At 34.9% G+C, this 26,433-nt stretch overlaps 1 protein-coding gene across 1 annotated transcript; it reads right to left on the bottom strand.

Annotated features, from left to right (window-relative positions):
- Positions 1-3,407: 3,407 nt before the first annotated feature.
- Positions 3,408-24,124, bottom strand: LOC140058712 (alpha-N-acetylneuraminide alpha-2,8-sialyltransferase-like). Its single transcript, XM_072104428.1, has 8 exons — positions 23,385-24,124; positions 17,962-18,045; positions 16,531-16,791; positions 10,771-10,909; positions 10,143-10,252; positions 7,927-8,016; positions 5,357-5,598; positions 3,408-4,336 (listed from the first exon to the last, which is right to left on the bottom strand). Exons 2-8 carry the CDS (start codon positions 18,027-18,029, stop codon positions 4,116-4,118), a joined length of 1,131 nt encoding a protein of 376 aa, XP_071960529.1. The 5' UTR covers positions 18,030-18,045; positions 23,385-24,124; the 3' UTR covers positions 3,408-4,115.
- Between the last annotated feature and the right edge of the window lie 2,309 nt (positions 24,125-26,433).

A 26,433-nucleotide genomic window follows, 5' to 3' on the forward strand; every position in this document is an offset into this window, starting at 1 on the left:
TATTGTGAAAATAACCAAAATAATGTCAAAATACATCACCCACAAATGGATCTGCTCACAAATGTTAAAAACAAAAATTCAAGTCAAATTTAGCGCTATACCCCCGAAAAATTGTGACAAATTAAGCATGGTATTTTCGGTGTTAGATTGGCCGGGTTGTTTCAACACTTGCGTGTGCACGATGCATGTGTTGTTGGTCGATTGGATAGTAACTTGTTGGCCTACTATTATTATGTACGTGTAGTTCAAGTCGTGAACGTTACTTCAAAGTCAGTATCATAATATATTTTACATTCGTGGAAGATTTTTTCACATTTTGTGGTTGTTTTCACATTCGTGCGCGTTTTAGGCTAGTCCTATTCGTATTTTCCTAACTCGCTTGTTGACGTAACAATTTTGAAGATAATATTTTCCCCCTGAAAATTGTTTTGTTTTAAATTTGACTTTGAATGTGTCATTTTATTGTCACATAATAGTTATTCATGTTAACCAAAACAATATTTATCTGAAAAAAAATGTAATTTAAAGCAAAAATTATATTTACAGATTACCGTCTACACGCATCTCAACAATACTGTATTTATCAGCAAATGTTTTCATAGACTCTTCTCCCAGACGTGCTTTGGAGTTTGTAATTTGAGCATGACCCGTCCTAGTTTATAAAATTCCAAAAATGTCAGCCTCTAGAACTTAGCTTCCGCTTGATATAGCTTCTGAATGAGTAGTCCTCTGGGGATATAGCTGGCTAAAGCCGCGGCGCAAAAAAGCCCTTTTCAACCAGCGGCCAACTATAGAGGGCACCAAATATTTTTTTTGTGTGTTTTGCATCGTTATTGGTTATCTTATCTGGAAATCTCACAATTTTTTTTTTAATTCTCAAAATATTTGGAGACAAATTTGTTTAATTTTATATCACAGGGGTTGCCAGGTCCCGTTTTAACTCACTCATCTAAAGAAAGAAAATTTCAATGCAATCTTTATTGTTCGAAAATTTATTTTAAAAATATTGTAAAGTTTATTATTTTTATATACAAGAACCATATAAAATATATATTTTACATGATATGCAATCTTCTACGCAATACTCTCGTACACATTTTCTGCCGATTCTTGTATGGTATGATGTCTATCCCGTAATAAAAAATAAATAAAAACAAACAGCAGTTCCATGTCTTCTGACTACAAACTTTTCCCCACATAGTGTTTATGCCTCCGGACAGTGTAGGTTTTAGACGGAGATTCGACTTTACTACTTTGTAAAACATTTTGGCACACATGGCTTTTCATACATATAATACAGACAACATCAAAAGACAACACAATACCAAGGGGTTATCCGACAAGTGCGGATAACCAATAAAACTTAGGAATATTTTTTTCAAAGGCGATTATGTCACCGTCTTAGATGTAAGGCGTTAGGAGCTCGCTGCCGTGTAATATGAATTCCTGTTACCGTCGCTTGACATGAAACAGTCCTACCGTTCATTGTTTTTAGACATGACACCCAGGTCTACGAGAGTCGACTGATATTTTAAAAGTTAAACCCGGCTACAAAATGAGTAATCTATAATAAAATATAATAAAGTTTCTCCTCCTAAATTTACCGTATATCAAGTTAAGATGCCATAAATAAAAAATTTTTCTCAGGAATGTTATCAGATATATAAAATTAAATATACATATTCCCTGAGAATTTAAAAAAGACCACCCTAATATAACCAATCTCCATATACTAAACTCGTCTAAAAGTCATAGAAATAGAATAGTAAATTAAAAATATATTTATCATTTACAATTACCACCACCCACTCTCCAACTCTAAACATATCTCTATTAAAACAATCATTTAAAAAAATCCGAATCTAACCTCTAATGTAACAGTTGAACCATAAGTGGACAACCTATCCACTGTGTCCGCTTACTATCCGAATTGTTTTTAGGTTCTTTTTGACACTGGGCATTGATAAATTATTGCAAACAACATTATTTTAAAATAATAGATCATGCCAAATGTACTATATGAAATAAACAAAGGCACACTTTTAAAATTAAAGTATCCATCTCTCAATAAACAATTCAGAGCATGTCTTCTACACTCAAAGAGGGACTTATAGGCATGGCCTAGCCTCGACTCTCGACCCACCAAATGCTGAGCATTTACCCCCCGGAAAACTATCCCCCGGACAACCACCACCTGGACCACTACCCCCTTAGGACAACTACCCCTTTAGGACAACTACCCCCCGGACAAATACCCCCCGGACAACTACCCCCTTAGGACAATTACCCCCTAGGAACAATGACCCCCCGAACAATGACCCCCCGAACAATGACCCCCCGAACAATTACCCCCCGGACAATTACCCCCCCCCCCCTGGGTAATTACCCCGCGGACAACTAACTCTGACACAATACTCCCCTCCCCGTAGGACAACTACTTCCTGGACAATACTCCGAGAGCAAATAATCTTTTAGGACAACTACCTCCGTAGGACAACTAACCCCTGGACAACTACCCCACGGACAATTACCCCCTAGGGACAACTACCCCCCGGACAATTACCCCCTAGGGACAACTACCCCCCGGACAATTACCCCCTAGGGACAACTACCCCCCGGACAATTACCCCCTAGGGACAACTACCCCCGGACAATTACCCCCTAGGGACAACTACCCCCGGACAATTACCCCCTAGGGACAACTACCCCCCGGACAATTACCCCTAGGAACAAAACCACCTAAACAATAAACAGCCCAGGCCGTTTTTTCAATAAATACGGTACTTTAAATCTAGCACATCTAGGGTCTAGCGTGCTGTTAAACAGAATAATCGGTTAAAAACGGGTGTTTCGAAACTAGAGACCCGAGACCAGAGACCCGAGACCCAATACGAAAAGGGAGACCTAAATATTCGAAAAGGGAGACCCACGTACGAAAAGGGAGACCCCACTATACGAAAAGGGAGACCCTAATATACGAAAAGGGAGACCTAAATATACGAAAAGGGAGACCCAAATATACAAAATGGGAGACCCAAATATACGAAAAGTGAGACCCACTATAAGAAAAGGGAGACCCCACTATACGAAAAGAGAGACCACACTATACGAAAAGGGAGACCCTAATATACGAAAATGGAGACCCAAATATAGGTCTCCCTTTTCGTATTGGGTCTCGTGTCAGGTCTCTGGTCTCGGGTCTCTATAGTTTCGAAACACCCGTTAAAAACAGATGATTTCATTTTTACAGAAACCAGTCCTATATATTTGTCTACTTTTGGATTGGGGGGGGGGGGGTAGTTGATCGGGGGGTAGTTGACCGGCGGTAGTTACCCAGGGGGTAGTTGTCCTAAGGGGGTGGTTGTCCGGGGGGTAGTTGTCCGGGGGGTTGTTATCCTAAGGGGGTAGTTGTCCTAAGGGGGTAGTTGTCCGGGGGGTAGTTGTCCGGGGGATAGTTGTCCTAAGGGGGTAGTTGTCCGGGTGAAACATCCGGGGGGTAACTGTCTAGGGGGTAGGTGTCCTAGAACCCCGGAAACATGTAAACAAGTAAGTAAATATTTAAATATTTGTCATTAGCAAACACATGGTTTTCACTAATTCAATATGTGACTATTATTATTATATTATTATAAACAAATAATTATCACGATGTCATTGCGAGGAACAACGAAACGTGTTTGGTGGAAAAAATAATAGCAATGTGTTCTTTGTGGTTGTTTTCACATTGTGGGTGTTTCATCTATTCGTATTTCGCTAACTTCGTGACAAAATAAACAAAAAAAAAAACCTTTTCAAATTGAAATTATAGAGGGCAGCAAATATTAATAAATGATGATACTGTAATACTTGGTTTCAAATCCGTTCGGATGTTTGGTAGTCTAGTTAATGACTTCACACTGACCAAGATACTAGACGTTTGGAACGACTCGACAAGAAGATTGGAAAGGCATCCAAATTTACCCAAAAAATTGTAAAACGTTTGGGGTATTTCCAAAATTCATTAAATTCAAATTACGATTGTATTAAAAAAAAACAATATAGGTAATTGATATTGGTATTGATTTACTATTGACACAGTTGATCCTATTGTATTAATTTTAATTAATATTGATATTTTAACTGCAATCATCGACATGAAGTTGTAAAACACCCTCACTATGTAGTCTAACGAGTTCATTAAACTCCTTGTCAAAAGCGTGAACTACTTTTGAAATTTTTACATCTTCGTAGTAATGATATGATGTTGTGCGGTTGTGTATGTCAGTTGAGAACGGCCAAAACCCGTACAGATGAACCTCGTCACAAAATAGCAGCGCTGTCGTTGTTAAATAAAAGCCTAAAAGAAAAAGAAAAGTAATATGGTAAATGGTAGGCTATTACAAAGATAATGTCAGCAACGGTTCGGTTTTACGGTTACACAGCTACGTCGAAAAGTCATTATGCGCATGCTCAGCAATATACACTCATGCATAGGATATTATCTGTGTAGTCGCGTCATGAAAACGTTCGGCAATATTTGCTACTTGTTACGTTGCGCTATTGGCGGCCACATTTTTATCTACAGGATAGTTGTAATGCATATAAATTCAAATTTATTAACATTCACCTTAACATCAAGGTATGGTTATAAACAACATTTACAAAAATAAACAAAGATATAAAAGAAAAAGCAATAATAAAAACATTCAATGAGCATGTATGTTGCATAAAGGTCCCTCAGTATCAGGTGCACTGGAGGCCTGAATGGTGTTACGTCATGGCATGAATTAGGACATTATAGGTGACATCATGGAAATGGAATCGAATAGGTTGTATTATACATGGTTGTATCAACGATTTCGGAGAGCCAGCTTGCATATGACTTCTGACTGACTGAACCGGACGCCCTGGGTTCGAACCCCATGGACATCTTTTGGTCAATGATTCACAGCCATATCTGGCATTTATCTATGCTAGGTATAATTTTAGAAAATCTGGCATAATTTGAAAAACCAAATCAGCAGCATATTTTACAACAAATATAGCAATATTTTACCCAATCTAGAATAATTTTACCCAATCTAGCATAATTTGGCCGAAAACATGAACTCTGACACATTGATTTTGGCCAATTTTGACTGTAATTGTATCTAGCATAATTTGGTGCTGCCACCTAGCATGATTGTATTATTGATTGACAGAAAGATTAGGTTCAATAATTATTGATCTCGTGCAATGGGCCCAACTATCATGTAGTTAAAAATCTCATCAGCGGACGACTAATTACATGTATTAAACGCCATGTGTGCCAAAATGTTTATCTTTTTTTCAATAATCAAGCAGAATTTTCGATTTAAACGTACTAAACTAAACAAACCTGTTGATAATCTGTTTTGTAGGCCCTTTTGTGCCCAATATGCTCCTATCTCTTTGTAGTGGTAAGGATTTCCGTGTATTAAATGTAATGATTTTAAACGTCTGTTCAGTAAGTTATTCAATGTAATGCCCAGTCTATTAATCCATGAATTTGAAAAACTTGGAAACCAAATGCTGTTTCTGTATTCCTTTATTGTATTTATAAATCTAGATTGTTGTACATTCGTCCGTAGGTTACCAAACCTAAAAAATAATACGTTAAACAAATTACTAGGTGAGTAGAGAGCTGAAAGAAGATTAATATCCGTTTTATCCATTAACATTAACATGTGGTTTTTTTATTCACAAAAATATATACATTAAAAATATACAGCTTGATAAACTTTCTATTTGCTATTTATGCTATATCAAGTATAGCAATTGCAAGCTATTTATTTGCTATTTATGCTATATATCAAGTACAGTATAGCAATTGAACAGCTATTTATTTGCTATTTATGCTGTATCAAGTATAGCAATTGCAAGCTATGTATTTGCTATTTATGCTGTATTAAGTATAGCAATTGCAAGCTATTTATTTGCTATTTATGCTGTATCAAGTATAGCAATTGCAAGCTATGTATTTGCTATTTATGCTGTATCAAGTATAGCAATTGCAAGCTATGTATTTGCTATTTATGCTATATATCAAGTATAGCAATTGAACCGCTATTTATTTGCTATTTATGCTATATCAAGTATAGCAATTGAACAGCTATGCATTTGCTGTTTATGCTATATCAAGTATAGCAATTGAACCGCTATTTATTTGCTATTTATGCTATATCAAGTATAGCAATTGAACAGCTATGCATTTGCTGTTTATGCTATATCAAGTATAGCAATTGAACAGCTATTTATTTGCTATTTATGCTGTATTAAGTATAGCAATTGCAAGCTATTTATTTGCTATTTATGCTGTATCAAGTATAGCAATTGCAAGCTATTTATTTGCTATTTATGCTGTATCAAGTATAGCAATTGAACAGCTATGTATTTGCTGTTTATGCTATATCAAGTATAGCAATTGAACAGATGTATTTGCTATTTATGCTGTATCAAGTATAGCAATTGAACAGATGTATTTGCTATTTATGCTGTATCAAGTATAACAATTGAACAGCTATGTATTTGCTGTTTATGCTGTATCAATAGCAATTGCAAGCTATTTTTTTGCTATTTATGCTGTATCAAGTATAGCAATTGCAAGCTATTTTTTTGCTATTTATGCTGTATTAAGTATAGCAATTGCAAGCTATTTATTTCCTATCTATGTTAGGCCTATATCAAGTCAAGCATTGATAAACTTGGCTTTATCAGAACAAGAGCTGAATGTTAATTATAAACCGCCCGGTGATATACTGAAATTTAATTAATTAATTAATTTGAAATGATAAGATTAGGAAATCTGTGAGAATAGGAGAGATTCGAACCCGGAACCTTCTGCTTGATATGCAGATGTCCTAACCATTACACCACATATATATGATATAATTTCCTCCTTTTATTATCATAATTATTATCCGGTAGTTTTTAATAATAGTCGATCAATAGAGGGCGTAATATTTCCAGCTTTGTTTAAAATAGTTATTTTTGCGGCGTTACGGATAAAAGGGGATTTTATTTTCTAGGAAAATATTGTTATATTATGATACCGGTAATAGAAAAGAAATAGACGTAGAGATGTACTTCCTGCTTCCGGAAGGTGGTTTGATTGTCCTGTGAAATCTATTTAGAAGATTTAATTTTCAGTCGATTCTCTGTTCTGCTATTTCCGAAGTATCATATGAATAATGGTAATACATCACATGCATCTAGGAGTAACCTGCTTCTTACATGATACAGTCACCACATGTGATATATGCTTAAGATGCTGTATTACCAAATATTCATATAACTCGGAAATGGATACGTTGTGGATTTACACCACTGGGAATTATCAGTTCAAGTATTTCATTCAAAATACGGTCAGTTTTAATCAAAATGATTGTATCTAATTTTTACCCCAGTTTTATAGGCAAATTTCATGATACGATGTCACATGTGAACACATTTTTTTATTTTTACTACCGTACTTATTCAAAAAATATTTATACAAAATAAAACATATACATTTAAAAATAGGATGTTAAATTCATTTATTTACACAAAGCAAAATTTAAAATTTAAAATATGTAGCGAATAGTTTATGCATGTGTCTTCTAGAGAGACAAGACCATAATACATGGCTCCTGTCGCGTGCACAAATTTGAGTTAGTGTTTATCGACCAACCGACCGACAGACAGACCGATCAACCGACATAGTGAGCTGTAGAGTCGCGTTTGCACGCGACTAATACAATATTAATAAGCAGGGACAAAAAGGGGTTATGGGCGGTACATATTATACTAGATACTTTAGACAATCTGAATTCTGGTTTAAAACAATGTTCCTACTTAAATATGAGATTGTATCATGATACAGACTTCACATGTGAAACACATGGGATGCTGTATTACGGAATTTGCATGGACACCAAACAGACCACTTACTTTTTTGTAATAATTGAAGGGTTCATTGTAGTTATATTACTGTTAACACCAGCATCTTCTTTAAATTGACCTATCGGCGGTGCATTACATCTGAAAATAAATAACATAAGACTATAAAATAAGGCCAACGAAAATGTTTGTGCTTTACCTACCTCACGTGAGCCGCCTGTTTTATAGGCCTATGTATATTTTTTTAATTTATTTTTATTTAATTGACAAAAAACAAAACAACAATATCCGATAAAATCGTAATATTCAATTACCGCAAGCGTACAGGAATAATTGTATTGTATTAAGTGGTTTCCTTAAAGTTAAAATATGTAAATATGAACCATTTATTCATTTTAAAGAGAGCATCTTGTCAGTTTATTTCAAATTGGTAGAATAAATCAATATTGTAATAATAATTACGGACTTGAAATCAACACAAAAAAGTGCACATGGTGGTGCTAGTCGAAATTAGATGCGCCTGGACACTAACGAAAACTATATATTTTGGATGTTTTTCGTGGTGAATGATTTTGTTTATTATTTTGTTGTTATTTGTGAGAGAGCTTTGTTTTTATATGCTCAGAAATAGTATACAATACGTCACATTTACCTTTAAATAATAAATACATTGCAGCGGAAAGACTAATTGTTTTCCGTAATTGTGGTGGTAAGTTCAACATCATATCAAACATTTTGAATTCGTTTTGTTTGAGTGTGTATATTTTTATTCATTTTTTTTAGTTCAATGGTTTTTTATTTTTTACAATTTTTTTGTGGGAGCTTTGTTATCTTTGTTGCTAATGTTGTAATTAAATTGTGGTCTAGCTTTGTTTTGTTTTTGCTTTAAGCGGTGATACTTATTATTTACACATTTCGCGGATTCGAACTAGAATTGACTGAGCATTGATATATAAATGGCCACGGCGTTTCACACACTGAGATATCCGTGATTTACGAAATACATTATGTTCAAAGATAGTGTAATTAATTAAAACTTCCACGACGCGATAAGTCGATACGGTTGGCCGGCTGCCGAGACTAAAAACTGTTTTAATTTGGCGGCTCGGCGTGGTATTTATAGATCCGGCCACTGCGGTACACATAATACAGGAGGTTGCGTAGTTGATACGTGACGTAACAATTCGCGAAACATGGTCCCCGAGACGTCAAATTACTGTTTTGTTCGACATAGTGTGTATCCTTTTTATAAAATTCAGGAAAGTAATATTGTAACCTATCCTGTGCATAGAAACATCAGTGTGCCAAATGTAAGCATGTAACATTCAGCGGTTTCGGAGGAGATACGTAAAATTACGCGAAAAATGTAGTAGCATTAATATATAGATTTTATCTAAATCACTTATGGCTACGAATCCACCAGGATCATTATGCATTATCATTGTGCATTTACACCTTTTAGTGTTTCCGGCTGGACCTGTACCTATCCGGATATGCAGCACAAGATGTTGATTGAGTTAAAAGTTGAATTGATTTTTTTAAAACCATAATGACTAGGAAAAGGATATCGGTACATTTCGTAATTTGGTTGTGTGTCCTTTTATTATTAATAATATTATTCTGGATTTATAAAGCGCCTAATGTTGTGAAGCAAGTGCTGTAGGCCTACATATCATTTTGGATCAAACCCGTATGGAAACATACTCCTATAATGCAGCTATAGTAATCAGCGCAAAGTTGTGTCTTGACTTTACCATGTATTTTTACATCTGGGTTGAAGGAACCAAACGTTAGTAAAGTGTCTTGCCCAAGGATACAACAATGCGAATCGAGCTCACGATCAGTAGCCCAACGTCCAACAAACTGCGCCACAATATTTTAAAATTGTAGGCCTAAATATTAATACTAAAACACTCTTATAGTCAAAGCGATATATTGACTATAAAATTCATTTTTCCCTCTCAAAATTGCTAGCCGGTATTGTATTTTGACAACACAAACATTTCGTATATGTCATTGCATTCGTGCGGCAATTTTCAGTAAAATACTGTTAGGCCCCATTAACAACATAGTTAACGATAGTTAATGAGCACCGCCATCGTTTGTGAGATTATACTGTGGAGTTATTGGTAAGTCGGACAACAAACATATACAAATGTAATTGTGATCATTTTGATTCTGATTGGATGAGTGCATACGACGAACAAACACAAACTCTCTCTCTCTCTCTTAATAATAGACTTGTATATATTTGATTGAAAACTCACCTTATAACGAAGTCAGCTTTATCGATTTCTTTGCCGCACTTACTTCCCTTTAATATCCCTCCATTACCCACAATGGAACATCTGTTGTAGGTATTATGATCAATGGTGTCCTGTAAAGACAAATGCTAATTATTTATAACCATTTTATTAACAAGCTCGTGAAATCTTTTCACATGATTTCTCCGTACTGCATCTTATTTGTGTTTCTTCTTTAATTTTAAGCTTTAGTCTAGTCTACACTAGTTTGACAAAAAAAAATGTTCCTAAATATGGTAGTGATATGACATCATCGTGTCCATATGGGCACGTCACATTTTTGATAAAGTTTGATAGTGTAGCCAGAAATTTAGGATCGTTCTGTTATACACATGGTCGCGTCACACCTTATGGATATGACTAATGAATATTCATGTTTATGACGTTTCATGTGGGGTCCCCAACTTACGAAAAGAAATATCGGGCCAGTTCAGATTGCGTGTACAGCAACTACATGCATATGATTAAAATCGATTAAAATAAATAAAATATGATTAAAATCGAATTTGAAGATTTAATATTTTGAACACAAGTTTCTTTGATACTTTGATATTAGAGTTTCTTCACTTAAATTTAAAAAATAAAAACGTACTTTTGTCTGCAACAATTTATAAAATCTGTCGTCTATCTTGATTGTTCCCGTATTTAACGTGCACTTAATTCTTTGAGATTTTTTCACATTTGTTCTGCTCATGACCATGTCTGCTTGAACTACACTTTTTAAATCGGATCTAGAAAAAAGAAAAGAAGATTAAAATTAAAATATTATTGTGACTGAAAAGATCTAAAATATAAGCTTTTGTCGAAATGTTTGCATTTTATGTTTGCGTTTTGCAATTAATGTCAGTGGCGTTCAGTTGCTCGGAGTGTGTAGACACAGTTGAGTTGGAATGATTTCCGTGTCGACATAAACGCACATTTAATTTATCCTAGAAACACTGTTTGAATTCTTCTATTCTTTTCTTTCTTCTTCTCTTCTTTCTTTTCTTTCTTGACATACCATCGTTTTCTAAGGTATGTGTAATCGGAAAATCAAATAACAGTCTTTGTATTCCTGTTCTCTGGCAGTTTAGTACAACAAAGCCTCAAATAGTGACTGTTGAAAAACGGAGATTGCAAACAAACGTTTGCTAATACGTGTAGTAGGCCTACTGTAGTTGACGTTTGGAACAAATCAGCCATGAATCAAAGGACAGTGTGGTCAAACAGCAGATGGACAACTACCGTTGCAAATTAATTCAGGCCTTCCGCAAATAGCAGAGAATGTTTGCAGAGGTTTTGTACCTATATTTCTCCAGTACCATAGGAAGTATTTGGTAATAGAGGCCTACAACATTTCAGTTGCACGTGTTATTATCTTGCACGGTATCATATTCTATAACCTAACCCTTTACCTTAAATAAAAAATGAGATATCGTAATACAATAATTCCTATGATACTATGTAAATATCGTAGTAGTGAAGATACAACACGGAGAATCAGGTTGAGTTTGCAAACTTGAGGAAATTTGGTAAATTTTTCTATTTTTCCCGCCTTTTCCCTTCCGGTTGACATGTCAGTTTAGTGATGGCACACAAGGCCATTATCATTATTCTCTCCTATCTCTTTCGTGTCTTGCAATTTGCTCGGCCTCCATCCATTTTCCCTTCTTTCTCATAAATACCACTGGTTCCGGTTCAAATTGGATCTCTGGATTTCTGTGTATGATTGAATTTAGATTTGAGTTTTACTGATGGCTGGATCTTTCTTAATCACCGTCCTGTTTCCGGGTGATGACGGCCCATTAACATATTCTCTCCATCTCTCCCGGCCGCTTTTTGGCGATTAGTTCTACCTCCATTCCATGATTCCCCTCTTCCCTTCTTTCCTGTTCAATCGTTTTTCTGTCCCCTCCCCCCTTTAATACGTGGGTTTTCATCTCCACTGGTTTCTGTTCAATGAAAAGTATTTTATCACTGTATATTTCTGTCTGATTAAATTTCAATTCTAATTTACTGTCACTTTATTTTCTGGATCTTTCTGATTGTCACCTCTCCTTTTTCCTGTTAAATTGTTTGTCTCCACGTCACCTTTGGCCTGCCTTTCTTTCTTTTCTTTTCCGGTTGACATTACTCAGGTCAAACTACTATTGTCGATACTCCTTCAGTTTGATTTTGTAGCTGATTTCATTAAAATGAGTTTTGTTATTATTTTTAGCTGCAGCCTCAAGTTCTTATTTTGTTGGGCCATTCCCCAAGCACTTGTTTTGGAATTATATTAGCTTCTGATAAACTTTATTGAACAAACGCTTTTGTATCAGAGGCACACGTACAAGGCGATATAAAAACAAAAAGAAAAGTATCAAAAATAACATTAAAATCTTAATTAGTAACAAGCGAATTATACAAGTAAAATGAAATAGTGCAAAAAACCCAAAATAATCTTACACAGACCAATACTTACACTTTATAATGGAGTTAATGTTTAATATCTATTTATTATCATTATTTTTTTTTTTCACATTCACATCCATAAAAAAAATGTATAACAATTGTTTTGTATTTTGTATTTGTATTTTTTGTATTTTGTATTTATATTTGTCCTCAAGCTTAACTGGAAACTGAGGAAATTCATTTCATTTTGATGAAAAGTACTATGGCTTTGTAAATTTTATTTTACATGTATCTTTTAATATGAACTTCTCTAAAACTCTATTTATCTCGTTTCCATTTATTTTTTTTTTCTTCTTTTTTTTAATTATTGCTGTTTATCTTCATTATTACCTCCGCCAATGAGGTTATATTTTTACCCCTGTATGTGGGCGTGTGTGTGTGTCTGTGAACAGCCTGGAGGCCACAGTTTTTAGCCGATTCTCACCAAATTTTGTCACAATGATCTATGCCCCAAAAGCTCGGACGAGTTCGAATTTGAGGGGGAAAAGTAATAGGTCAAGGTCACAACTAACAAAAAACTATTTTACTGCCTAGAGACCACAGTTTTTATTCGATTCTCACCAAACTTAGCCACAATAATCAATGACTCATCATATTATAATTGTGGTTAAATTTTGAAGGGTCAGGGTCAAAGATCAAGGTCCACAACAAAAAATATTAAAAAAAATAATTAAAAAAACCTCAGCGCGACTTGAACCAGCGATCTCAACTGTGAGAGGCTGGATACATAACCATTACACCAAACGCTTATCCACAACTTTGTAGTGTGCAGTTAGCCTATTTACACTTAGAACTAATACAAAAAAAATTTTTAAATATATATATAATATCCCGGGGACATTTTATGTAGTGAAATTTTACAGTAGGCGGAGGTTTGTACTCTCGGAATACCCTCTAGTTTTGTTTTTATTTTCGTTTAAGTACTTTGTTATTACCTCCGCCAAGGAGATTATATTTTGTATGCGATATTTATTTGTATGTTTGTCTGCTAGCAGGATAACGTCAAAACTAAAAGACAGATCTTTTCCAAATTTAAACGACGGTTTGATATAATGGTCGCTGAAGATTCCATTAAATCCGGATCAAGGATTTTAATTCGGGAACACTTTTTAATTAAAATGGGCCTGAAATGGATTTTCGATTTTTTTCATTTTAGAATGATGTTTTGGGGGCTATTAGGTGTTGCTAGAATGTATATTGTTACAAAATATAAATTGGCCCTTTTGGGGAAAGCCCCATTTGAAAATCAAACAAATTCGCGGGTGACGTCACTTTAGGAATATATTCCTATCCCTTCAATGGAAAATTTTGCAGTTTTTTGGCTATAACTCTTGAATCTATGGAGTATTTTCTAAAAAATGCTTGTGCATTTGCAGAAACGTATTTAGAATTTTTTTAGATAAAATTATTACCGTATAAACGGTTATTCATCGAGTAAATGACGATTTAAAATCTTAAAATCAACGTTTTTTTTCTGGCAATACCGAAGTTGGTCTGGCAACGTTGTCCGGGATGCGATTTTTTTTTTCGTACATAAGTTGGGGACCCCTCATGAAACGTCACAAAATAAACATGAATAATTCATCAGTTAAATTTGTTGTTCCGTGTGCACCCAAGCGTATAGCAACAAGAAGTGATTACACAACTGCGATACGATTTTTTCTACAATTAATAGGCCTAGGAATAGGATTCTAGGTCAATTCACGTGATTGCCTTCGCGCACTCTTCTTACACACACACACTATGCAAAATGTGTCGAGGCTAATCGACAGCTAGGCAAGACATTAAACTAAGTAGTAATTGGACATAGCCCAAAGAAAGCTTAGACCCACAAGAATAAAGAATGTGTATAATTTGTGTACCTGTAATTTTTTTATTCTGCTATTTCATTATCAAACAATTTGCATGTACTCAAAGGAACTTTAAAAATGCGCGTATATGAACACATGAGATGGGAAGATTAGACCAACGAGAATAAAAAATGTATTTTTGTGTAATGTTTATTGTTTAATTTTGCTGACTTATTACTCGGACTATGTCATACCTAACTAACACACACGTCACACACACCAACACAGCTACTACTAGAATAGACATGGGTTTAGAGACTAGTAATTAGGCCTAATAGTATCAATAGAAACTATGATTTTAACACGTAATTCTTTAGTAATAAATTATATTAAAAACACCATAAACTAAAGGCTGATTATTTCGACAATCCACACAAAACGCCGCTATTCTATTATGAAATCGCACGCGGCAACCACACAGCAGAGATAGGCCTAGAATCGTACCGCACTTGTGTAAACTTACTGTAATCACTTCTTGTTGCTATACGCTTGGATGCACACGGAGCAAGAACATTTAACTGATGAATTATTCATGTTTATTTTGTGACGTTTCATGAGGGGGTCCCCAACTTATGTACGAAAAAAAAATCGCCTCCGGGCCCCCCTGAGTTTAGCTCTGAGCGCTCATAGCTGTTACGCTTGGATCAAGTCTATTTTTTAAAAAAACCCATAATATATAATCACAATATCAAGACATGATCATGGCAGGTATCAAAACATTTGTAATTGTACATTGTCAAGAATGAAATAAAAGTGAGTGAATCTCACAAAAGAAAAAAAAAACAACATTTCTCTTTATTTGCCTCGCTGGCTATACACACCAACAATATTATAATAAAATTCAATACATCATCATGAAGAAAACATTTGTTATTCTTCCGTATTAATAATGACCACATGATTATTATAAGGCGTTTATATGAATATTTATATCTTTTTGTTAAAGGACCATATACTGGAAATAATTTATGTTTGTGTTTTCACTATTGTGTTTAATACGTTTTTAATTAAGAAAACCAATCAATACATCATACTAGTAGGCATCCTTAAACAGCAGCTGTTCTGGTCAAAATGGCGGTCGATTATATTAATTTCTCTCCATACTTTGTTTTGATATAAAAATGATTAATGCTAGATTTGCATAAATCCTAAACAATGTATAACATAATCTTTTCACCTTCATACATGAACATTTAAAAGCATTGTACGGTAAGTCTACATCGATTTATCTCTCAACAAGTCGCTGATCTTAGCGTCACCCACCTTGATGCAACTCTCTTTTTAAAGGCAAATTTACGCAGACGAAGATGGTAAGCGATAAACGGCAACCGGAAAACAAAAATATAAAATCTGTTATTCTTATGACCACTTAACAAACGCGGAAACCCACTCAGGATTATAATACAGATTCTACGTGAGACAAACACGCTGTTTCCGCTTAAAGCGTGGTTCCCACTAGAACGCAACGCAGCGACGTATCGACGCAAAGTGCTATAGGCCTACTGCGTAACACAAGTGGTAGTCTGGGCTCCAGACGGAGTTTTGTCTTAATATTAGTAAAAATATAAATATTTTTGCACATATGGCGTTTCATACGTGTATTACTTGAGTTGTATTTTCAGACAAAAATCGCGGTCGAAATAAAAACAAATAAATAAAAGACAATAAATACAGACTTGGGGCAAGTCTACACAAGTGGGAACCGACGACGCAATACGTGCGGCAAACATACAGGTTTGATTTCACGCAGGCGGGGGCAAACACAATTATTAGATTAGGCATTTGCTTACGTTGCGTAGATTGCGTTACGTTGCGTCACTAGTGGGAACCAATCTTTAGGCCTATTACAATCACTGTCTCTCTGACTCTGTATGGATGATAATAGTCATTTTGTTGGGCTTTATATTTCACTATAGGAAATGACAACACTTTATTCTTATAGGCCTATATTTTTTTACTATAAAATATAGCCATAATAGAAAACAAAAGTATGGTTAAGAAACTGAAACAAACTAGAATTACGGTGTTCAATAGAAATAAAACCTAGTCATATGGATCTATTGTATTACCTTAATTGTTGTAAATTCGATACGTTCTGTTTCCATGGTGTCATGAGTATACTTGATAAGTTGAGTGTACTTTCACTATCGGTTGACATATGCGCAATGTACTTAAAGTTGTCTTTTAAAATCGTTAAGTTTATTGGTATATTATGGTCCTCTATTATTTCTTTGTCTGGTTGCCTGCTCGGTATGCCTAAATCAGGCACAGAATACAATCCCAGATGCTTCACATCTTTATTGTCAAAGTTATACGGGTGAATATTCCACCTATGAAATATAAATATAAAAATGACTGATTAAAAGCAATGTTTGAATGGAGAACTTTTATTTTAATACATTATTACGTAGGCTATGTTCGAATTACATGGCTTTTAATATAGTCTGGTGTTCACTTTGATTATATCATCATTTGTTGTGGAAATAGACTTATTGATATACATTTTTGTAAAAAAAAACAGATTACTAATCTATAGGTCCAAATCTTTTATTTTACCGTTGTTAATTTATGGATAGAATTCTGTGGAAACACTCGTTCAACAGTGGCGTAATCCAGAGACCTGGCCCCCAAGTTGGCGTTTGTAGCCTTTTTCGACATATTATTTTAATGGCTTTTCATCTGGGCACACTTCTCAGCCCCACCCCTCTCCATAATCTCCGGGGCCCCGGGGTTTATCCAGTGAGCGGTCATAGCCGTTACGCCACTGTCGTTCAACGTATTTGAATCAAAATTACTAATCCAAAAAAATGTTTGTTCGATGTGCTTTCTGATTTCCTAAGTTATATGAATTGTATGTAGTAAAATTGGTTTCACATTATTTTTTATCGTAAATCACCACGTATCAAAAACTTATACTTCAAACCTATAATTATAACAACACAGACTACTTAATAAACCCATTAAACGTAATGCTTCTTCAATTCGTTGCTGTGACTTGCAAATATTATTTACCAAGGCCCAAAGATTGAATTAATTAATCCAGTGGCGTAGCGTAAAGACCTGAGGCCCCTGCTTTAAGCGTGGTTCCCACTAGAACGCAACGCAACGCTACGACGTATTGACGCAAAGTGCTGTATAGCGTAATCGCAAGTGGGAACCGACGACGCAACAGTGCTGCAAACATCGCAGGTTTGATTTCACGCAGGCGGGGGCAAACACAACTATTGGAAGAGCATTTTCTTACGTTGCGTCGGTTTGCATTAAGCTTGGTTCCCACTAGAACGTAACGCAAGGACGTAAACGCAACGGAAGCGTTTTAACCAATGAAAAGCGAAGTTATAGACAGTTAGCAATCACAAGCGAATAAGCCATCCCTTGTGATTGGTCAATTCACTTGCGTTGCGTTACGTCCTTGCGTTGCGTTGCTAGTGGGAACCACGCTTTACGTTGCGTCGCTAGTGGGAAACAAGCTTTAGTTGTTAATCATTTATCAAACTTACCATATATATGTTGAAAACAGGAATGACGTTGCAAATGCCAAACAAAGTAGCCGTATAGATGTCTCCATTGTTTGATGTTCCTACCTGTGGAATGGAATAGAAAATACAACCGTGGTAACTATGTGCATTTATTTTCATTACTTATTTATTTTCAACAATATTCTACTATGGTGTTCCATCCGGCAGAATCTGATGGCCCATGAAAATAAATCAACATAACATTTGAGAAGAAAATATAATAATAATATAACTAATACTGTATAATAATAATAATAATGACGATATGGGGAGAATATTAACAAACTCTAACTCTAAACCCTAACCCAATAGAAACCAATTCAACGAATACAAAACTCATAACCACGCCTGATAGTGCAAGCCGAGTCGATTTTTTTTAAACAGACGTCTCTGAAAGTTTCGCCAGTATATAAAATGAAGAGTTGTCAGCTGTGAAGTCGAAGGGACTTAAGTCCTATAATCTTTAAGGTAAAACATCCATTGATTTGTTTGTGTATTATTTTACAATTACAGCGCACCTACTGTTTTAATAAACTATAGAAAATTGTTTATTGTCGTACAATAATTGGCATTTTCACAAGGTGAATGTTGAAAAGAGCGAACCCATTCTTCTTCTAATACTAAATCAAGGATGATTCAACCGGCTCAGCTACAGTGATTAAGTTAACTTAGGTTGACCCTGGTTTTTTTTTTGTCATGATGTATAATTATACTGAAATAGACCGAATAAATAATGAAATGAAATCTATAAATTATAGGTCAATGGAAAAACTATACGATAGGCCGTGGCGTCGCACTTACGACGTAAATGCGTTTCGCCCTAGTGGGAGCCACGTTTTAGTGTGGATGGGACTCAATTGTGTTCCTATCAGGACGCCGCTAAGGACGTACGCGCAACGTTTGTATTTTGCGAATGCCAGGTGATGTGATGGATTGTGTGATGGATTATACGAACTGTCATTGCTCAATCGAAATTACGTCGCGCTTCCGTCTGCGTTGTGTCCTAGTGGGAACCAAGCTTTACTTTAAGCTCTATTGTGTCCATTTCAATAAGCGGATGTTATTTTCTTTCCAATCGGATATCTTGATTGTAAAGAGAGTCCATTCATTTTTTAATTCATTTTCTGTCGATATAATATTCTTGAAATCAAAAGAAACTGATCGTTAAATTGCTTTTATTCATTCATCGAAGAAATGAAATACTAGACTCTTAATTTATTATAAGTTGGTTCCGGACTCGATCCTATATAAACAATGATGTAGTATTATTGATTTCGCTATGCAAACCTTCAAACAAGATATAGTATTAAATATTGTTATTCCTTTTGTGCGTCGGCAAAATAGCAATTTTTATTAATTTAAGTTTGAGTATACAATAATGGAGAGAATGCATCCTCAATACCATTATTTGTGAAGGTACAATTAGGTAGTAGTTAGCATACCTTAATTGTTGCCTGCAAACGCCCTATGCCATCTTAAGCGTGGTTCCCACTAGAACGCAACGCAGCGACGTATTGACGAAAAGTGACGTGTATTGCTAAAGCTTGGTTCCCACTAGAACGTAACGCAAGGACGTAAACGCAACGCAAGCGTTTTAACCAATGACAAGCGAAGTTATAGACGGTTAGCAATCACAAGCGAATAAGCCATCGCTTGTGATTGGTCAATTCGCTTGCGTTGCGTTTACGTCCTTGCGTTACGTTCTAGTGGGAACCAAGCTTATGTGAATGATTGGCTTACTCAATGATCGTGGCCGTACGGTTAAGACATGGAACACAGTAGATTTGCCCTGTTTGTATTTACAGTAATTTGTTCTTGTTATGTATTATTAGTCCACCAGTCTAAATTCTGAGCTCAAGCATTATACGTGTGAAACGCCATTTGTGCCAAAATATTGATTTTTTAAAACTAATATTAAGTTGAAATTCAATCTGGAACCACACTATTAATAAATTATATCGGCAAGGTCTAGTTTTTAAGTGGCGTAGAACAAGGCTTCTCGGCCGGATAAGAACTATATACCGGAGGTCCAGTGTACTCTAACGGGAACCTACAGTAGGCCCTAGGCCTACATCTTTCGATTCGAGACGAGTTAGGCGGTTACTCGCCGTTGGGCAAGTTGGACACCCCAAAGTAGACACAGACAGGACATGCAGACGTTATAAATTAATGCATCTAAAAAGTGTGTATGAACATTTTTAATCATATGAAGCTATGATTATTAACGGTAAATCGGGTTCGTTAGTGACAATGATTGTTGCAAAGTACTCGATATAGTAGCATAACGCTACGGCACTCTGGAGAGTGATACATCACATTTATTTGTATATCATGTGACCCAATCCGTCCAATCAATGGTAATAATCTATTTAGGTGCGTTATAATTGACAATAATTATTATATTACAGTACGTATGGTCCTACGTATTGATCAATATTATTACGGTAATTCTAAAAATCTGTATTAGGCTATACATGCTAAATTAATTATACGACTTTTGTTCGCGTAATTGGAAACAATTTTTTTTGCTAATGTTATGTTGTCCCGTTGAAACATTTTTGTTAAATATGCCGTTTTGATGCCATATAGGCCTAATAGTTTTTCAATTTGACCAGAGATTGGATTGAAGAAAAAAATTATATTTAAGTGAAAAAACTGTAATTTAACTCAAACAATAGTCAAATTGACGGTATTAAAAATGTGTTTTTGGTTGAATGTAACTGTTTATTTTGTCTTTTTCAGTCTTAGCTTTAGTTGTTTTTATACGGAAGTGATAAACTTTATTACAACTACAAAATAGGCAATTGGAAGTCTTCTTGTTTTTATTAATCTACATTTGTCATGGGGTTTTTATTTGGAGATGTGGTCGCGAACAATACATCTTTGATAATTGTATCCGAAGTTATTGTTGTATATTTATTGATTTTTTAAATATTTTTTGTGCTATTGTTTTTGTACGTAAAATGCAGGGCCCCAATGGAAACCAGTTCTTAACTGTTTGGGCTACCCTGGGTAAATAAATGTAAATAAATAATAAATAAACTATATAATTGTAAATAAATTCAATTTTAAAAATAGCTTAAAATAATAACACTTTCTTATTAATAGTAATATACAATATAAATTTCTCTTAAGAACAATATATAAATAATTTCATAATGTAATAAATATAAATCTACTTTTTCTTTTCTCTTAAAAACAAAGTCTATAAATAATTTGTTGTAAATTTTTTCTTTTATAGCATATATCAACTAAAAATTCACTTTCCTTGGTAGATTAAAACAACAATAAAAAACACACATAAAAATGTTGCAACAATTTAAAACGTGCAGTATTATAACAGATTAAAATACAAGATAAAAAGTTAAAAATGTAAAACTATTTAAAAATTGCATTAACGTCTTACATTAGAATTAAAAATATGAATGCTATTTACAATGAAGGATTTTCTAGTTCTACAAAGATTTGCTCTTGGCTGTCGTAATATATTGTTTACTTTTTTTTAAATACTCTTTTCATAGATAAATGAACAAGGCGTTAGATCAGCTTTAATAATACGTTGTGCAATTTTACGTGGTCTCTCATTCTGTAAGGTTTCCTGATATTAGCTTCCTGCTTGAAAACAAATTAAATATAAAATCAATCCCTCATTGAAATACTATACTTAATTGAGGTTTCAATGCAGTTAATTCAATTCGATGTAATTTATTGTTAAAATTGCTAAAACGACTATCATAAACAGGCCGCACATGTAATTGAATTAATAAAGGCTGGTATGCGATACTCACAGAAGAGAGAAACAAACGTATATTGATGGTGCTTATAAATGAGTGGAGTTCATGAGTAGGTCATTAGTTAATGAGAAAACGACCGATTGTCGGTTATATTATAAATTTTGTGCAGTATCATAGGCAAAGTTCTTGATACAGCAACACATGTGAAACACATAAATCACATCTGTATAATAGACCCTAACCTTCCATGATACAAGCAACACGTCAGATACATTATAATCCGTATTCGACTACAACTCATCCTAGTATTGTATCTACATTTAGCCAGTATCATTGGCACCGTCCATGATACAGACATCACATGTGAAACACAAGATATGCTGTATTATGGAATTTACCTGTGGACAAGACAGAACTATTAGACAAGTTACTGTATCAAAAATGCATTTATTATTTTGTGAGTGAGTGGCCGAGCGGTTAAGACAGTGGAACCGTAATCACGTAGCCATAACATCGGCAGGGGTTCGAGGCTCACTCACTCCATGGTTCTGGTGGTAGAACGAGTCTTCTCGGAAGGACTACAAACCGTAGGTCCAGTGTACACAACTTGTTCATGTGCACTTTAAATAACCTAGTACATCTTTCGAGACGAGTAGGGGATTACCCCGGTGTATTAGTACATCACAGCCACTGATCACCAACTGGGCCCTCTGGGAGATCAGTCTTTGACTGAAGAGGTCACCCAGTATAAAGATAGAACAAACAAACAAAAACAAACACAATTTTCTTATTTTATTTATTTTATTTTATTAATGCCTATATCCATGAAGACACTAATCAATTTAAAAGCCGTCCGTGTTAACATCTATGGCGTCAATATTGAATATTGATTGCATTCACAAAATACGTTTTACTCATTATTATTATTATTATTAAAATATGGTTTGTAACAAGCCTAAACAATTATAAACAGGACAGCATTATTAATAGATTCCCTGACGTATTTAAAGGTGAAAATGGCAGAAATATAATTATATTTCACTCCTCCATAAACATATATGTATACACACTCCAGACATAATATCAAAACACAACCCGCATTAGTATTATAGTAAGTATATACTGTATATATATTATATTATATATATATATTTATACCGGAGAAAATATTACGTATTATGTATTGTTTTATTTCTTTCTCATTCTAAATAAAATCAGGTAAATGCTAATATTAATATTACCGAATAGCCTAATTATTGTATAATGTGAAGATCAGCGCTGAGAGTTATCTCTGCTAGTTGTAAGAGGATAATTATTAATACAATGCGAAAGTCTCACGTTTATGGATATACAATTATTTAAATTAAATGAAAATACACATTTCGCGTAGACGGGTGAATAATTAGTATAATAAGTGAGTATAACATCTTCGGTGGATGCGTATACAGAGAATTAACATTGCATTTAACGGCAGATTTTGATGCAACATCTCTGCGTCGAAGAAGGAAACATGGCATGTACGGCACACCACTAACAATATTGTCTGACTATGTTTACATAGGTAGTATATGCCGTGGCGTAAAACACCGTAAAATATACATTATAACCATGCTATTATAACGTTATTATTCCGTTATCGAGAAAAAATTCAATTCAAGCAGGCTTACTTACGTTTTATAAAATATTCATTGTAAATTCCTGTTTAACATAACAATCCTAGTTATTGTCTTGGCATCAATACAGTCCTGCTTATAATGTCTAAGTGTTGATCTTAACGTGCTACTCTCATAAATGAACGTAATCATCTATATATACTTCCGTGCGAACCGGATTCGGATTGAATTGAATGTGAGGGCGCACACATCGTAATCTATCTATATATAAATTTACGTAAGGGCAAAATTCGGTAAATCGCGCCTTACTTCTAGAATGTTTACTCGATGGTATATAAAGTTGGTTCGTACTTTCGATACTGATTTTAACCACCTGATGTAACCCTGTTTACTAATTAAATGGAGTTCGATAATTAGTTATTGACGATTAAAACGAATTTAGGTTCAACGATTTGCCCCAAATAGGGGTGTTTTCCGATCGTGGTATAGGGCCTACACTGTCCAATGCATGTCTATCTTGAAAAATACCCGCATACAATAATACGAGGATGCTTCGCATTTTCCTATCTCCTCCTACGATAATTGTTTTTAATGGATGAAAACCGGTTAAACAGCTCGAGTACAGCATCATAATGTTGAAGACAGACCTATTTTCTTAAAAACATACTATTTTGATAGATTTAATATACATTTATACAAATGTATTGATTTCCGATGAATGGAACATTCCAATAATAACTCTTTGCTTTAACACAAGTACCACCAGCTGTAGGTAAATTTATTGGCCCTTGGGTAATTAACCTAAAACCTATATATAGATAAGTATTGCAATACTTGGACATTACTGTAAATACGTATTAACATTTGTGGTCGCCGTTGAATTTACTGTGAGTGTGGGTACTGTTAGATGTATAACACAATCATGTACAAATAAACGTATTACTGTGAGTGTAGGCCCTACTGTTATATAGAACGTGCAATATACAAATAAACTGTACTACTGACAGTTGCTTCTCAACGTTTGCATTAATTAATAATTACAAAGAATATAAACGTTGTAGTGGTACGTGTATCGTTACATGTACATGCTATTTCAATCGACTATGACAGTGACAGTTTTAACAAAGTGTTAAGTCGCAAATGTGTTACTGTATCAAGTGGTATATTATTTATAGGCCTGTGAGTAGGCCCTACTGTTATATAAAACGTACAATATACAAATAAACTGTACTACTGACAGTTGCTTCTCAACGTTTGTATTAATTAATAATTACAAAGAATATAAACGTTGTAGTGGTACGTATCGTTACATGTACATGCTATTTCAATGGACTATAACAGTGACAGTTTTAACAAAGTATTTAATCGCAAATGCGTTACTGTATCAAGTGGTATATTATTTATAGGCCTATCAAAGTGAAAAACATATTTCGTTACTGAGTAGATAAATAATATATTAAAATATTGTTCTTCTTTGTACCCATATCCTCTTCCCCATCCCTCAAAACTAATGTTACACACAAAACACAAATTGGGTTTGTTTAAATGAGTCCAAATAACAAATTTGGACTCATTTTGTGACAAGTTTCTCTTTCGGAAGTAATTCCCAGTGTGCTAATTTCAATAACTATTATCGTCCTGCAGTACGTACAAGCATTTTTTTACGCTGAAATTACTGTGTATTCGAGAACCATCTGTGGGCACGACCTAGATGGTACGCGAGCGAAGCGAGCGTACCATCTAGTCTACACAATTAACACAATACAACCAAATCAGAGAAGTTAGAGGCCGCAATGGACAATATAACGAAAAACATATTAATATTAATTGTGTATCAATATTTTCACAAAATCAATCAAATCGGGCCGTACACAATAGATTCAAATGTGTGTTGTTATAAAGATTCAATCAATCATTCAATCGTTCGATTTATATAGCGCCATTCCAACATTCATTGCTCATGGCGCTGTAAAAAATCAGAAAAGGTGAGTTTTGAGTAGTGACTTAAAGTGACTCAATAATGATGTGTGTTTAATGTTCAAGGGTAGGTGGTTCCAGAGCCTAGGTCCAGCAACACTGAAAGTCCGATCTCCCCAGCTATGTTTGCTCCTTGGAATGTCCAGTAGCACCTGATGACTAGATCTTAGTTCTCGCTTTCCCTTCTTGACTGTCAACAATTCTGAGAGATATTTTGGAGCGCAACTATTTAGGCATCGGAACACCAGCAGCAGGATCTTAAATTTAACACGTGACTCCATGGGTAGCCAATTTAACTCTTTGAACAATGGTGTGACGTGATCATACTTCTTGGCACACATCACCAAGCGAGCTGCCCAATTTTGCACCTTCTGGAGAGTCCGCAACTGCTTCTTTGGCAGACCATACAGCAGGGAATTTCCCATATCAAGCCGACTGGTAACAAAAGCATGTACAATCTGCTCTGTTGCACAATGGTTCAAGTAACGTCTGATCTTGGCGATGTTACATAAATGGAAAATAGCAGATCGGCAGATTTTGTTGATATGTGATTCCATGGTCATTTTACAATCAAGTTGTACACCAAGGTTACGAACTTCTGATGATGGATTGACTAGTACGCCACCAATATGTAGGCCATCAAACCGGATCTTTTTTCTCTGCTGAACAGAACCAAATAGGATCACCTCGGTCTTTTTATCATTTAGCTTGAGGAAGTTGGAGCCCATCCATTTTCTAATCTCAGCAGTGCATGCTTCTAACCGTTTTACGGCGGACAGAAACTTGGTCTGGCAAGGCTTGACAGAAACATAGATGGAAAACAGCTGTGGTCCAAGCACCGAACCTTGTGGGACGCCACATAATAGAGGAAGGTCATCTGAAACATCACCAATGCAGACGGCCTGGGTTCTGTTCCTTAGATATGATGTGAACCAAGACAATGCTTGATCTCTTACCCCAATATCATGTGACAATCTATGAAGAAGCAGTGAGTGATCTACTGTGTCAAAAGCAGCCGATAAGTCTAGTAAAACTAGAATAACAAGTTCTTGATTATCTATTGATGTCAAAACGTCATTCTTAAAGACTTACTGTCCACGTACATTATAACTATAACTTTAAAAGTATGT

This window comes from Antedon mediterranea, chromosome 9 (assembly GCF_964355755.1).
Source record: "Antedon mediterranea chromosome 9, ecAntMedi1.1, whole genome shotgun sequence".
NCBI classification, from domain to species: domain Eukaryota; kingdom Metazoa; phylum Echinodermata; class Crinoidea; order Comatulida; family Antedonidae; genus Antedon; species Antedon mediterranea.

Bases quoted from the DNA above. Each gene is read 5' to 3' on its own strand.
- LOC140058712 (XM_072104428.1), bottom strand. From the start codon at position 18,029: ATGGAGACATCTATACGGCTACTTTGTTTGGCATTTGCAACGTCATTC. The intron at 16,792-17,961 runs GTAAGTTTGATA...TATATTTCATAG, and splicing joins CTGTTTTCAACATATATATG to GTGGAATATTCACCCGTATA. The intron at 4,337-5,356 runs GTTTGTTTAGTT...TTTTTCTTTTAG, and splicing joins ACAAAACAGATTATCAACAG to GCTTTTATTTAACAACGACA.